The following is a 15,140-nucleotide window of genomic DNA, read 5'->3' as shown; positions in this document are numbered from 1 at the left end:
TATTTTGTACTGTTTTCTACCCATTGCCATGGCATTCCCCTTTGACTTAATCCTTCCCTTATAAACTATTCCTTCAAGTCTTTTAATAGTCCTTGCTATTTGCTTCAGAACTCCCTCCAGGTTTTCGGTGTCTCTGTGTTAATGGAGCGTAAGAAATGTACTCAGTATTCCAGATGTGCACTTACCCATCACACTCATCCCAAGGCCGATGGGGGCCCTGGGTGTCAGGGTGCAGCACTGTTGGCCTCCAGTTGCTCTGGACTTTTTGTTGCCTCATGACATTGAGACTCGATTGGCCTCTTTCAACATGATGTTTCCGGGCGGCGCTCTGCAATTGATTATCTGGCCTGCTAATTATTTTCCTCCAGATGTATTAAATCTCTCCCTTCCTAAGGTGAATTTAGCTTTCTTGCCCATATTGCCATTATGTCTACATGTAGGTTACATATAGTTCAACGTTATTCTATCCTTCGGCATTGGCAATTCAATTCAATTCCTGCTATCTGAATACATCGCTAACATGCCATTCACCCATCCTCTTTTTTTTTGGACACCATTAAGCACTTCCCCTTCACAGCTGTTTAAGAAGGTGATGGGGGTTGGGAGGCAGGGAGAAAGATCAGAAGACCTGATTGTAATTATTGTTGGCTTTAGACCACGCTACTTCTGTCTAGGACAACCTGTTCCATAATGCTTAAAAAAATGTCCTGGAACTATCTGAAGCCAAGGCATTTATTTTAAAGCCAGCAATAGTAACTAACCCGAAGATCTGATGCTGCAGAAAAGTCAAATAGTATTTAATGTATCAAAAGACATATTGAAATTTTAATCCATTTAATTGATAGACTTAGGGTGATGGGATTTCATGGTAGTAACTATAAATATAATTTTGAACCAAGTTAAAATTATGATTAATGTCAGTTTACAGCAGTCTGGTTTCCCAAACCAGATTGTAAGTATAGTGAAGACAGGAATCTTACTTTAAATGTCTTCAACCCAATGTCTAGTATGTTCCAAGCACACTGTGGTTTAACAAATATATGAGGTATCTTATGTTTATGTACTTATCAAGAATCTACATCATAATAAAATTAAGAATATTAGTTTGTCTTACTTTAAGTGAACTCTACATTTAAAAACATCTTATATTAGAGAATAAGTATACTTGCTATAAGTAACATAAATTTTGTAATGTAAAAAGACAAAAAAATTTTTGATCCAATATTGTATTTACCGTTATTTGACATAATTTTTCTTTTTCAGAACTAAGGCCTATGATTTTGATTTATTACAAAAGAATTCTTCACAAAAAGATTTATTGCAGATGTCTATTAAATATTGTCCATTCTACCTCAGTGACATGAGGTAGAATGCATGTGATTAAGATTTAACTCATATTTGATTTTATGTACCATGTGTTAGGATTGTAATTAGAATACCACAACTGTTAAATGAATCAATATTATAATTACCATGAGTATAATAAAGTTATAACATACAGTAATTTCGGGCAAGAAAGAAAACTTAGGAATCATTCTAGGTCAATCTCTGCATCGTACAGATTGGAAAACTGGCCTGTCCAAGTCCTCAAAACAAATCAAAGTAGAATATGATTCTATGATCTTCTCGATTTTGCTTCAGTTTTTTTTCGTTAAATACTTAATGCTATCTCTCAACCATGGATAATTATTTTTACCTTAAAACCTATGCCAGGTTTTATATTAATGTTGATATCCTCATAATAAATTTATGTTAATTTTTTTGGAGCTGATTTCAGGCAGGATATTCATTTTGATGATAGATAATCCAATCTCATTCCTATTTCACTTGTCGGAATATGAAGTGCAGCAGACATGTTACTGCATTTTCCCCTTCTTGAACATTCAAGCTCTCATAGACTCATATTTTCCATGAGTAAAGTTAGAAAAATTTAGGCTATAGCCAGTCCAAAAATATGCCTCAGTTCTGAAAGAGAAAACTCATGTCATACAATGGTAAATATAATACTGGATTAATTTAATTCATTTAAATCCATGGATTCTGGACGCCTCCCAAAATAAGCCCCTTAGTAATTTGTCTTCTCTGAGTTATTCTACATAAAACTTACTCTCTAGATGGATATTTATGTATAGTACATGTTTCAGTTTCCCTCGTTATTTTTCTTAGGTTTGTAGCTAAATGTTCCAAATAATAAATTCATTATTAGGAAAACAATAAAATCTTTACACATTGACTTTCTCCCTACTAGTTTAGTATCTCATAAATAATTACATTGGTTTAATACCTACCTACCAATTCTCTTAATTTTCTAAGATTCCTGCCACTTGTGTGTACTTGTGTATTTTCAAATGGGTTGTTGTCCATGGTTGGGTCAATAACTATTGTCATGAAGACATTTTTATTTCCTAATTGTCTGAGATACTGCAATGTTTTCCCATCAAGGATACATTTAAATCATAGAGATCTCTATCACTGCCATTTCAGTTTTCCATGTTTTTTTTTTTTTTTTTTTTTTGGAGACAGAGTCTCGCTTTGTTGCCCAGGCTGGAGCACAATGGTGCGATCTCGGCTCACTGCAACCTCTGCCTCCTGGGTGCAAGTGATTCTCCTGCCTCAGCCTCCTGAGTTGCTGGGATTACAAGCACGCACCAACACACCCGGCTAATTTCTGTATTTTCAGTAGAGATGGGGTTTCACTATTTTGGCCAGGCTCGAACTGCTGACCTCAGGTGATCCGCCCATCTCAGCCTCCCAAAGTGCTGGGATTGCAGGTGTGAACCACTGCACCCAGCCCCAATTTTTATTTTTTCTGATTTACTAATAGGCAAATCAAGATTTGTTTTCCTGAGCCCATATTATCGTTTTCCTACCCTTTTTTTTTTTTTTTTTTGAGACAGAGTCTCGCTCTGTTGCCCAGGTTGGAGTACAGTGGCACGATCTTGGCTCACTGCAAGCTCTGCTTCCCGGGTTCATGCTATTCTCCTGCCTCAGCCTTCCAAGTAGCTGGGACCACAGGCGCCTGCCACCATGCCTGGCTAATTTTTTGTATTTTTAGTAGACGGGGTTTCACTGTGATAGCCAGGATGGTCTTGATCTCCTGACCTTGTGATCCGCCCGCCTCGGCCTCCCAAAGTGCTGGGATTACAGGTGTGAGCTACCTCACCCGGCCCCTTTTTCTACTCTTAACTAAGGTTTTGTAAAAGTCTTTATTTCCCTTAAAGAATTCCTTTTATTTTGGAGGATGACTCACTATAAATTGTATTATTACCTAAGTGTCTAAACCACGGGGAAAAGGTTTAGAATCAGACTTAGCTTCCAGGAGCAAATCTATTTTCCCTGGAGAAGACATCGACTGAAACAAAATCCTTGGGCTGCACAAAAAAGTGACAGCCCATTGAGGTAACACGTAAGCCTTCCGGTGTGTACACAGTTTCATCCCAGACCTGATTCTTGAGGTTTGATCAGCACACTGGAGAGAGCCCTGAAGACTAAGGTCCCAGTGCCCACTCCTCCCATTAGAATGTCAGTCAGATCTGCCACTTCGGTCACTTTATTCTTGTGGGGGTAAATTTGCTCCTCTAAAAATAAGGAAATGGAACTAAATTATCTTTCAGTTTTAGTTAAACTCTCTCAATCCCTCTTAGGGTGGATACAGCACAGTATAACCAAAGCAAGTACCAGGAAACATTATGCTTACAGGCAACCGAATTGTTTTTATCCCGGTGACTCGCTGAACTTTACAATGGATGGTGTTTCCGTTTTTGCTCTTACCATCTGGATGCTGAGTTCTAAATATTCCACCTTTCCCTACAGCAAGCAGTTTGTACAGCAATATTCACCTTGACTTTAACTAGTTCTACTCTTTGCTTCTGTTTGCCAGGGTCCTTATGGGTCTGTAGCCTCTAACGTCTGTATCTCTGGAAGGCATTTTGGAATGAGGCAGGATAGAATCATTACATAAATAAATAAAACAATGAACAGAGGAAAGACTTTGGAGTCAGATGTGTTGGGTTCATTCCATCACTGACTAGCTCATGACCATAGACAATTAGCCTTTCTGAGTCTCGGTTTTTTCATTAGTAACATGGGGGAATTCCTTTCTTTCAAGATTGCCCTGGGAATTAGGTGAGATAATGGCAAAATCGAATTCCCTTGTTTTTTGCCCTTCCTAATTTAGCCCTGAAACAAGTTAGCAAACCCTAGTTGACTGCTCTAAGTCCTGGCAGGGCCCTGTCTCACCCTCAATCTCTATTTCTTATGACAAATGTCATCCACATCACTCTGGATATGTGAGAGTCCCAATCATTCCAGTTCCAAGTTTGCTACTAGGGATTACATTACAGGGAACCTGGGAGGTGAAAGGCACTGATTTCACACAACACTTCCCATAAACAAAACACAATTTGATGGTTAAAATCAGGAACCAGGTATTAGGGAACTGCCTCTGATTCTGTTTCTGAGCTGGTCAAACAATGTTTGAAAGCTCCACCTCAGTTATAAAACAGAGCCAAGTACATCTGCCGTCTATGAACTCTACAGGGATGTTTGATGGATTTGCAAATTGCTTTAGAGTCCTCAGACGAAAGGTGCTATAAATTTAAATCACTAATGTGAGAAAACACACTCAGATAAGGCACTCTCTGTAACCTCTCTGTAACCTAGTTTCTTTCCTCAGCATAAGAAAACACCCTTGAGATGCACAGGAGGAGCTGCTTCTTTGAGTCGAGATGTTGAGCTGTCTGCCAGTGACAGTGCTATCACATGCACGATCAATATTTTCATCCATAAATAACAAGTATTAAGTGCCCACAGGGCGCTCTGCAAAGAAGCAAATGGCCATATATTTCCTGAGTCCGGTGGGAAAAAATGAATTTCACTTGTAAAAGAGATGCAGGAGAATATTTATCTGAACTCTTTTACTTTTAAATCTTCAAAATAGAGAAACTGTAGCCCTGAAAGTCATTTGGACAAGCTTTAATAATAACATATCTGATTCTTATGAATAACCCAGGTGATTCTGGAAAAATAAAAACAAGCAACAACCCATGTCTGCACTGTAGCCCTTCTATGAACAACGTTGTGTCCTTTTATGAAGAAATGCTACAAAAACCCAAGGAGATCATCTACATGCTGGGAGTATGGGGCCTTGGGGGTAACATTACGAGAAGGAACTTTGCTTTTGTCTCAGAAAGACTGGCATGATGTTCACTACTCCTCTTGAAAGAAGTCCCCAATTTTCAAAAAACCAATAAAAAAAACCCTCTTCTTGCCGGGTATAGGTTAAACAATAATAGGAGGTGTAGCAATTAGAATGCCTTCCTTTCCTGGAAGGTAGAAGTGAACATTTGAGACCTAAAAATGACCGCAAGCTAAAGAAACTTTCCAAATCCTATTAAGTATGAATGAACAAATACATGAATCAATAAGGTACACATGATTGGTTTACCCATCAGTTACTTGTTAATTAATAAATAATAAATAATTTTGATCATTTACTGTGTCCCAGACCCTAGGGTAGATGTCAAGCAGTTTAAAAACACTTGATCCTTTTTTTAGGTATTTGTTGGAGCTTCATGTATTTCATTACACAACATTTCTTCCTGAGTCTAAGACATATTACGAGAGGTTCATGGGCTAGAAATATCATCTCTTACCTGTTCTGTAGCCAGTGTTGTTAAGATATACAGCAAAAGTCCGAGGCTCATGCATGGCCTGCCACGAGGGTGAAGAGCAGTTCTCGTTGTTGGTGTAGACATTGTGATTGTGCACATACTTCCCGGTGAGCATGGAGGACCGTGACGGGCAGCACATGGGTGTTGTCACAAAGGCATTGATGAAGGTGGCCCCACCATGTTCCATAATCTTTCTCGTTTTGTTCATGACTTGCAGGGACCCTGAAAGGCACAATGCCAGCATTGTTTAGCAAAGTGCAGCACATGAATGCTCATTTCTATCGTGCCCTTCAGTGCCTCTGTTTCCCTGACTTATTCATTTCCTTTCTTAGCTTGAAGGAGTCTATAATTTGATCAGCTCTCATTTCTACAACAAAATTAAGCATTTGAGATCCTACCATCTCAAGTATTTTGCAGAATAGTAAACATACTTCTCCCCTTTGTAATCACAAAGAAAAATAATGCAGGCTAATCTGATAATTAAAGCTAGAATTTTAGCTATGGAGCAGATTCAAAGGCCAGCAGCCCATTGAAGATTATCAGAGAACAACAGCCTGATACACAGAGCATCAAAACCCCCAGCCCAGCACAAATGCAATCTACTAGTGACATTGCTACTAGATTACTAGTGTATATTATTACTAGAGCATTTTAATCATATGAAAGAAAAGAGAAAAAAAATTTCTTCACTATTAAGTTCCATCAAAATGCCTGTGTTTAATAATAATTTAAAAAGATCTTCAATGCAAGTTGGTATCCTCTAGCAAGCTCACCAAATGTTTGCCAGTTTTTTCTATTAGGATAGCAATATCAATTTATATTTTGATCTATTTATGCACAATTTTTAAAGATAGGTTGTTTGCTTGTGAAAGAGCTATAATTCGATTGCACTCAAAAGTATTTGCATGACTGTAAAATATTCCATTTTAACTTTAAGGATGAAATGGTAACATAATATTGCTGAGGAAGGAAAAAAAAAACTATTTCGATTACTCTATCTAGCCAAACACTGCAGCTGAAACACATCCAAACACTGCAGAAAAGCACAGGCCAGAATTCAATAGTCTTTTCAGGACTCGTCAAGAAGTGCACTACAGAGTACTACAGCCAAGCCCATTGCATTTGAATCTTGGAGCCTCAGATTTCCAACAGGTCCCACTTCTTCCAAAGAAAGGAAGAAAGTCTATGTTTTCCAGCAAGGAAGGAAATCGTAATGCAAACCAGGCAAGCATTTAGGGCAGAAGAGAAGCATGCAATAGTCCAAAAAGCCACAGTTAGTCCCATGTCTTCACATACTAGCTTTTACCGTTCACATGACGCATATGAGAACAGGAGGAAGGTTTCTAATTGGGTCTCATTAGAGCTCCCTAAAATATGCCTCAGCTAGGAGCAATCCTAACTGTTCTTTCTCTTCTGGTTGTCTTCAGGGGATCAAGTAACCTTTTGTAGTCAGTGAATAACATGTCGTGAGTGCCTACTTCATGCAAAACATTCTATCAACCTCAGCATTCTGGGCTGATCTCCCAAGTATAGCATAAACAAAAGAAATGGGAAATTTTCTGCTTCTGGTCTTCAGTAATAAACTCTCTAGACGAGAACCTACATAGAAAAATCACTTGGGGATATTTGCAAAGCAATGCACACGTAACAGTGTGAATACAGCAGTAGCAGGGCATATAAAAATAGAGGGAACTTGGATTGAAGGCTTAATAGGAGTTCTGAAATGAGAGATGAGGACAGATGGAAAAAAAGGAGGAAGTAAATGTCGGATGGGTGAAGTATATCATTGGGGGATTGTGGCGAATGGCAAGTGTGATGCTCTAGAGGTGGGAAGAAACAAGTAGAGTGATGAGAACAACACATTGATTTCCTGGCATGAAGAGGAATATGGAGAATTCTCTTCATGAAATGTGGAAAGCAGATTTAGCAAATAGCTTGAAGGCTGGGCAGAGATACTGGATGTGATAGAATAGAAAAAATGAAGGTAGAGTTATGTTCTGTGTCAAAGTCATGAATGGCATGTTAAGAAAAAAGTTTTTGAAAGATGTTGCTGCTGCAGTGGATTGCAGATTGCAGTGGATTGCAATTGCCTCAAGAGGTGTTGCTGTTGCAGTGGTGGTGTGTGGATTGAGGAGGGCACAGCACTGCTGGTCCGCGAAGGGTACAGATGAGGTCGCTGAAGCCGTGTAGCCCTGAGGAGAGAAGAGCTGACCCAAGTGATGTGGTAATGCATGAGAAGGCTGGGAGTTGGCTAACACCCTGAAGTTTTTACCATGAGAAGAAAACTGGAAACTAATAGTTTCACTGATGGTGAAGAAGTAACTAAAAAGGAATATGCCTTATAGGAGATTTAAAAACCCCATTTTACAAAAGTTGCATTTTATATTTGTGTTGGTTGATCACACAGGGGGAATATCCTGGAGATGACCGGACGAACGGAAACGTAGAAGTGGAAAGAGAGTGAAAGGTGACACTAAAGATGTCTGTCATGTCTCGTTGCTCCCCTTTAGAGTTCTGCAGTAGTTAGTTACTGAGTATCTTGAATTTTGGGAAACCAGCAGGCACTGTTGATGGCTTTTCATTGTCCAGTAGTCTGTTTCAAAGAACAAGCTCCCAGTTTCCTTTATGAGCCTTAGCTGAATTCAAATAAAAGAAAAATGCAGCTGAGGCCATCATCCAAGGTTCTCAATGGCAGCACTGCAATCTCTAGTTTACAGACTCATTTAGACTACAAATATGGGACAGAGATAGAAATCTGATTTAAAGTGAAAAATAATATGAAAACAGGGGCTAAAACTTATCCCAATTCATCACTGTGGGAAGTGCCCCAGCCAGGATTCTCCTCTCATTCTCACTATCACCCTTTTCTTAACTAACTGAGCGGATTGTACAGGAGTCCCAACAATCCCTCCAAATGCCCTGGTTCCCACCAGTCCACAGTCAAAGGGAACCAAGACAACACTGGATCCCCATAGCCACTGTTAACAGTACAGCTCCATCCACTGGGGTCCTTGAAAGTGGGAATCTTGGGCCATGCTCAGTGGCTCATGCCTGTAATCCCAGCACTTTGGGAGGCCAAGTTGAGTGAATCACCTGAGGCGAGGAATTCAAGACCAGCCTGGCCAACATGGTGAAACCCTGTCTCTACTAAAAATATAAAAATTAGCCGGGCGTGGTGGTGGGCACCTGTAGACCCAGCTACTTGGGAGGCTGAGGCAGGAGAATTGCTTGAACCCGGGAGGTGGAGATTGACTCCAGCCTGGGAGACAGAGTGAGACTCTGTCTCATAAAAGCAGAACAAAAAGTGGGAATCTGGTTTGAAGGTTCTCAGTAAAGAGATTCTGAGACAATGTTTGCCCAAATTTAAAAACTCACCTGAAGGGCATAGTAAGCCCCAGAATCCTGTACCCACCCCAAGATACTGGTTTAGTAAGTCCAGGCTGGGGCCTGAGAATTTGTTTCTAACTAACCCTGGGTGAAGTTGAAGCTGCCTCTCAGTGAATCTCACCTGGAGAAGTATTCTAGGTTGGACACAGAATCAGGGAAGCCTAGAGCTGGAAGAGACTGTAGTGAGTACCTCATTTTGAGTGATCTAGGTGGCTTAGATTACTGCCAAGATTGTAGGATATATTGTAGACAGGAAAAGGAAACATTGATTTTCTACTTACTCTCAGCAAGGTTCTCTTCTAAGTGCTTCACATGAGCAATTCATTTGATTCAGACAATAATCCTTTGTGGTGGGTGCTAGTAGCTATTATTCCTATATCACAGATAATGAAACAGAGGTGCAGAAGGCTAAATCATGCTGTGCCTAGGGCCACACAGACCCTCAGTGGCAGAACCCAGAAGTAAATGCAGGCAGTCTGCCCAGAGACCATGCTCTTGAGCTCAATCTAGGCTGAGTGTTGGCTGTGACATTGACATTTTCAAGATGAGAAACAGAATTGATGTCTGCTTGCAGTCGCGATAGGTCTCTCTTTCTTCAGTCTCATCTTTCGATTCTTCTCGCCTCTTAGAGGACATACTGACTGACATTAATATCTGTCTCCTCACCTCCCCTCAGGGCTGAAATGGTCTCAGTGGCTCAGGCACAGATGAGGCATGAGTGGGCTGTGCCTCTGTCTGTCTTTAGCTGCTGACTGCCACTTTGGTGTTAATTGTTGCCTCTGATCTCTGTGGATTCTCTGGGTAGAGACAGATGACGGTGTGCAGGAATCTGAATCTCTTCACTCCACTGTGTTAGTGTGTATCAGTAAGGAAAGCATCGAGCACCTTTTTATGGCTGTGCAATGATTAATGTCAGTCAATAACACTGCCTTACTCTGTATATATTCCCACTGTGACTGTGCCATTGATTTTTTATTGGCAAACCTTACCAAAAATGATTCTGTAATAAAACTCATAGTTATTTATTCACAGCTGTTGAGAGCAGTGGACAGGACAACGTCTATCTGATAGGTGGAAGGGCTCAGTTTTGTTTTAAGCTGAAGCTCTTCACTTCTGTAGGTTTCAGGCCTTTGGTGTCTGAAATGCAAACGGTGCTAATTCTCAGTTATTAGAATAATTATTTCATAGGAATGATATGAATTGTGAAGCTGAACACTCATAACCAGATTCACAAGGCAGTGGTGAGGAGGATAAAAATGAGAAGGGAAAGAGCCCTAGACTTGAACATGTGGAAAACATTTGGATTTTGCCACAGATTAGCTTGAGCAAGTCATTTATCCTCTTTTGGTTTGCGTTTCTCATCTGTAAGATGGAGCTTCTAATAGCACTCCCCACTCCGACTAGTTTACAAGGTTGTTGCTGAGCAAGCGGCACGATGCCATCAAAGCACTTCCTGCAAGGAGTGTGCCGACGTGGCTGTGGTTGCCCTATGTGCTCACCCCAACCCCATCACATTAAATTTTCTCCTGCCTCTTCCATCTTCTTTTCTGTAATCTACATCTGAAGTCCAAAAGCTGGAGGACAGAACAGAGGTCAACTACCTTTTCTATGCTGTAAGACCTAAAATGTTGATACTGCTTTTCAAATACAAATATCAATTCTTCCCCTATATACACACACTGACTCCTCATCCCAAGCAAAAAGCCCAACTTCATTGTTATTTTAAGTTGTTCCGTGAGGTGGGAGCCAGACGCAAATACTCTGAAGCAGCCTGACTATGACTGTGTAGCTGGTGTGCATGCACTGCTGACTGGGCTGGCTTGATGAGAGGGAAGGTCCAGGCCACAGCCGAGTCCCAGGACTGCCAAGACACACTGTCCCAGTGCCCCAGTTCCACTGTGAACATCTGCCATTGCTCCTGCAGGATGGGGAATGCTGTGACAGCCATCGGCTGTGGATCAGGATGCTGAAGAGGTCAGTGGTGGCTGGGAGTGGGAAAAGTGCCACCCTTCAGGAGTCCATTAAGATCCACCATGTTTGCAATGTTGGTGCAGTTAAAAATCAAGGCTCCAGGAGTAGTGCTTTGGATGGAGTATGTGATAGGTTGTGGCTAGACAGAACCATAGTGAGGAATTTAAATCACTCTATATACTCCAACTGCTTGATTCCCAAAATCATTTCATACAGAATGATTTCATATAAAAATCATTTGTATGAAAAAAGATGGGAGAAAATGTTCCCCTAATTTGGATGACTTTGCTAAAATCACATAGAGATCCTGAATTACTTCATTGACATGTTTAAACTTTAAAGCAAAGTTTTACCTTTCCCGGTACATGTATCTTAGCATTTGAGTATGCAGTATTTTGTATTATTAAACATTAAAATTTTCATCAAAACTGTTTGTCACGTCCAGAGAAACTTGCAGAACCAGAAATTCAATAGTAAATATTGTCATTATCACTTACGGAAGTCCCAGACATGTGGGATTCATATACACCTGGCTTCCTAGAGAGATATTCCATGTGGATTACAGTATTCACAGTTCAATGAGTGACAACAACAAGCAAACTCAGCTCTTACTGATTGTGGAGGGGTGTTTGTCGATATCATTCTTTTATGATGAAGTAAGGCTAATGCTTTAAATATTTAAGTCGTTTGTATTAGATACTTCCCTGCCATTTTCACATGCCGACAGTTATTTTCATAGTAAGGTATGAAACATGAAACAGTGATATTTCCTGTATGAAAATGTCTGTATGATCTGTTGAATAGTCTAATTCTAAAAGCATAAGCATCTAAAAAAATAACAAAATTAAATGGTATTTTTTTTCTACCTAAACTGTGGAATTGGCAAGGAAAAAAAAAAAGATGTTTTTTAGCTAAAACCAAAGGGGGAAAAGCCAGTTGGGAGAACAAGGGAAAAAAGAGAAGATAATAAATTAGTCTGGAATGTTTCCAGGTCACTAAGACTCATTATTTCCTCCTGGCCCCTCCAAAAGAGGACAAGGCCATGAAAAGCTACTTACAGGAATGGAAGAAGTTAACATGCCTACAGGGCTACACAGATAAGGTAGGCAAGTGAAGGCAGCCAGGTATAAGAAAAGTCAGAGGGCTTTTGTGTCTTTTCATTGTTTTACTTTTGATAGAGACACGGTTTATAGAGCTTTTCCTGACTATAAGAAAAACAGCAGTATGGTCAATGATAAATGGCACCTGTACCTTGGTGTAAGTATCGAGGGACAGCACAGTAGTGGGGGATCCCAGTGTCCGAGAGCAGCTGCAGCTCCATTTCAAACATCTAAGTGATGACTGCTTCATGGGAATGCAAGCCTTCATTCTTTTGGATTTTCAAGAAATGTCAGAATCTGATTTTTAAATATGTTGTATATATTTTAAAATATGATTTTTAAACATTGGCTTAATTCTGAAAAGCATGCTCATCAAACAACACACATCTGTGGGCTAGCTCTGGTCTGAATACCTTGTGTTCTGGCTTCTGCTTTAAAGAAACAAAGTATCTCCATGTACTCATAGCTTCCCTCTACATATGATCTAAGAGAAACATCAGGTGAGTGTTACTGAGATGTTCCTGTCAGGCCCATTTCCTAGGAATGTAAGAAATGCCATATTGAGTCAGATCAATGGTATAATCTGCTCAATATTTTGTTTCTCGGAGTGGCACCAAGGGCCTTTTGGGAAAAATTTAGAGCCCAATCTCTTTGACGCTAGTCTCAGAAAGTTAGAGGAGTCCCTCAAACACTTTTTATTTTCTCCCTTCTGATTTATAAAATATTTCAAGTGTAGGGTATAACAGAATACATATACATCTCCTAGCTTTAACAAAACTTAACATGATTATATTCCTTCAGATATATATTTTTTCAATTTTGAAATAGAATGTGAATGTGCTGATGCTCTTGGTCATCACTTTTTCCCCAATGATAGCCATTATCCCGAACTTCATGTTGATCACTTCCATGCGTGTTTACTGAGCTTAAAAATTGTAAATCTTCCACTCATTATTCTAGCCTAAAACCCTGAAGTACTTACGGGTATAGGCACAACCTGAACAACTTCTTAAGTTGTGGGAAAAGCAAATTCAGAAGTAAGGGGACGATGGCTAAGTCATTTCATCTTTCCACAGGCTGTTTCCTCCTGGGATGATGATCTTTGTCCTACCCAGCCAATTCAAGTGAGATGGCAGTATTCATTCACAATAATGTGAACAAAATGTTCTTTGGAAAAAGATAAAGTGTTATCCACATGCAAGGTTCTAGCACTTTTATTAATGAATTCCTTATGCATCTTACTCCCTTTACAGAGTAATAGTTTATTTGTCCTGAAAGCGAAGGGAAGGGCTCCTGCTCATGATGAACTAATGCTTTCCTCCCTGGCTTGATTTTATAAACTTTGATTATAGCCCTTCTCAGCTTTCATCTTTCTAGACAAACAGATAAGATTGTTTTATGCTTTCCCAATGAGAAAAGTATTCTATTAGAATTTTCATAATTGTTCTTCTAAGTCTTTTCTAAGTCTGTTATTTTCGTTTTGGAGGCACAGTAGCCAAAATTGCCTACAGCATTACAGGTGCAAAAAGGTTTGCATTAGGTGAAGATTTATTAAAGCACTTGGCAAAGACAATTGCACTGGAGTAAAAAACAAAACAAAACCTAACCATATCAAACCGACAATGAGATACTTCATGCCCATCAGGATGGCATCTATTAAAAACAAAACCAGAAAATAACAAGTGTGGGCATGGATGTGGAAAAATTATGACACTTGTGCTCAGTTGGAGGGAACGAAACACGGTGAGTTGCTATGGAGAACAGTAAGGTGGTTCTTCAAAATAATAAAAATAAAAGTATCATATGATCCAGCAATTCCACTTCTGGGTGTAGCTCCAAAATAACTAAAAGGAAGGTCTTGAAGAGCTCTTTGTACACCCATGTTCACAGCAGCATTATCCCCAATAGGGAAAAGGAGGAAGCAACTCAAATTTCCAACAGTGGATGAATCGGTAAAAAAAAAAATGTGGTACATATATACAATGAAATGTTATTCAGCATTAAAAAGAAAGGACACTCTGACACATGTTACAACATGGATGAGCCTTGAGGACATGAAGGTAAGTAAAATAAGCCAGTCATAAAAAGATAAATGCTGTACGATTTCACCCACATGAGGAATACAGAGTAGTCAAATTCACAGAGACAGAAAGTAGAATGATAGCCGCCAGGATTGAGGGAGAGAGAAAGGGGAGTTGCTGTTTGATGGGCATAGGGTTTTACTTTTGTAAGATGAAAAGAGTTCTGGAGGTGGGTTGCATGCCAATATAAATGTGCTTAACAGTACTGAACTGTACACTTAAAAACGGTTAAGATGGTAAAAAAACAAGAACAAAACAACAAACACCCCAAATCTAGGGCAATAATGTTCTAGAAGGATTATGAGCATATTACAGAAAAATAAGGAAAAGTCTCCATCAAGCGGGCACCACCATGAAGAGCATGACTTTTCTGCCAGGAAAGGAGGTCTTCTCCGGACCTCCAACCCACAGTTCACTGCGCTTCCTAGTCATTTTGTTTTGCCAGTGGCCCATCTTTTGCTTCTGTTCCCTCTCTCCCCAAACCTAGAATATTATTATGCATTTGCAGATTGCTTTCAGGAGGCACTGAATAACTATCTGTAGATGGCTGATTAACAGAAGGGATAGTGGTTAAATGCATAGCTGTGGAGACTCAGATCTAATACAGGTCTGGGTTTCGCCATTTACTTGCTCATCACAAGCTACATGACTTCTCTAAGCCTTATTTTTCTCATACATAAATCAAAGAGAGAATAGTAACTACTTCCTAGAGTTGCTGTGAGGGTTAAATAAGCTAGTTCTTTTTTTTTTTTTTTTTTTTCGAGACATAGTCTCGCTCTATCTCCCAGGCTGGAGTGCAATGGTGTGATCTCAGCTCACTGCAACCTCTGCCTTACCGGGTCAAGCGATTCTCCTGCCCCAGCCTCCTGAGTAGCTGGGATTACAGGTGCCCGCCACCACGCCTGGCTAATTTTTGTATTTTTAGTACA

General features: G+C 39.8%; 1 protein-coding gene across 8 annotated transcripts in view; it reads right to left on the bottom strand.

Moving 5' to 3' along the window:
- Positions 1 to 15,140, bottom strand: part of SULF1 (sulfatase 1) — a 195,007-nt gene that overhangs the window by 76,124 nt on the left and 103,743 nt on the right. For all 8 annotated transcript variants that reach the window (XR_003120772.1, XR_003120771.1, XM_025393779.1 and 5 more), the window contains one exon: positions 5,655 to 5,894. Coding sequence is in view for 6 of the 8 variants with exons in the window: in XM_025393779.1 (XP_025249564.1) it covers positions 5,655 to 5,894 (240 nt within the window). In the remaining 2 variants the exon portion in view is untranslated. The remainder of the gene's footprint in view (positions 1 to 5,654; positions 5,895 to 15,140) is intronic.

This window comes from Theropithecus gelada, chromosome 8 (assembly GCF_003255815.1).
Source record: "Theropithecus gelada isolate Dixy chromosome 8, Tgel_1.0, whole genome shotgun sequence".
Classification (NCBI taxonomy): Eukaryota; Metazoa; Chordata; class Mammalia; order Primates; family Cercopithecidae; genus Theropithecus; species Theropithecus gelada.
This window is presented reverse-complemented; position numbering and strand designations above follow the sequence as displayed.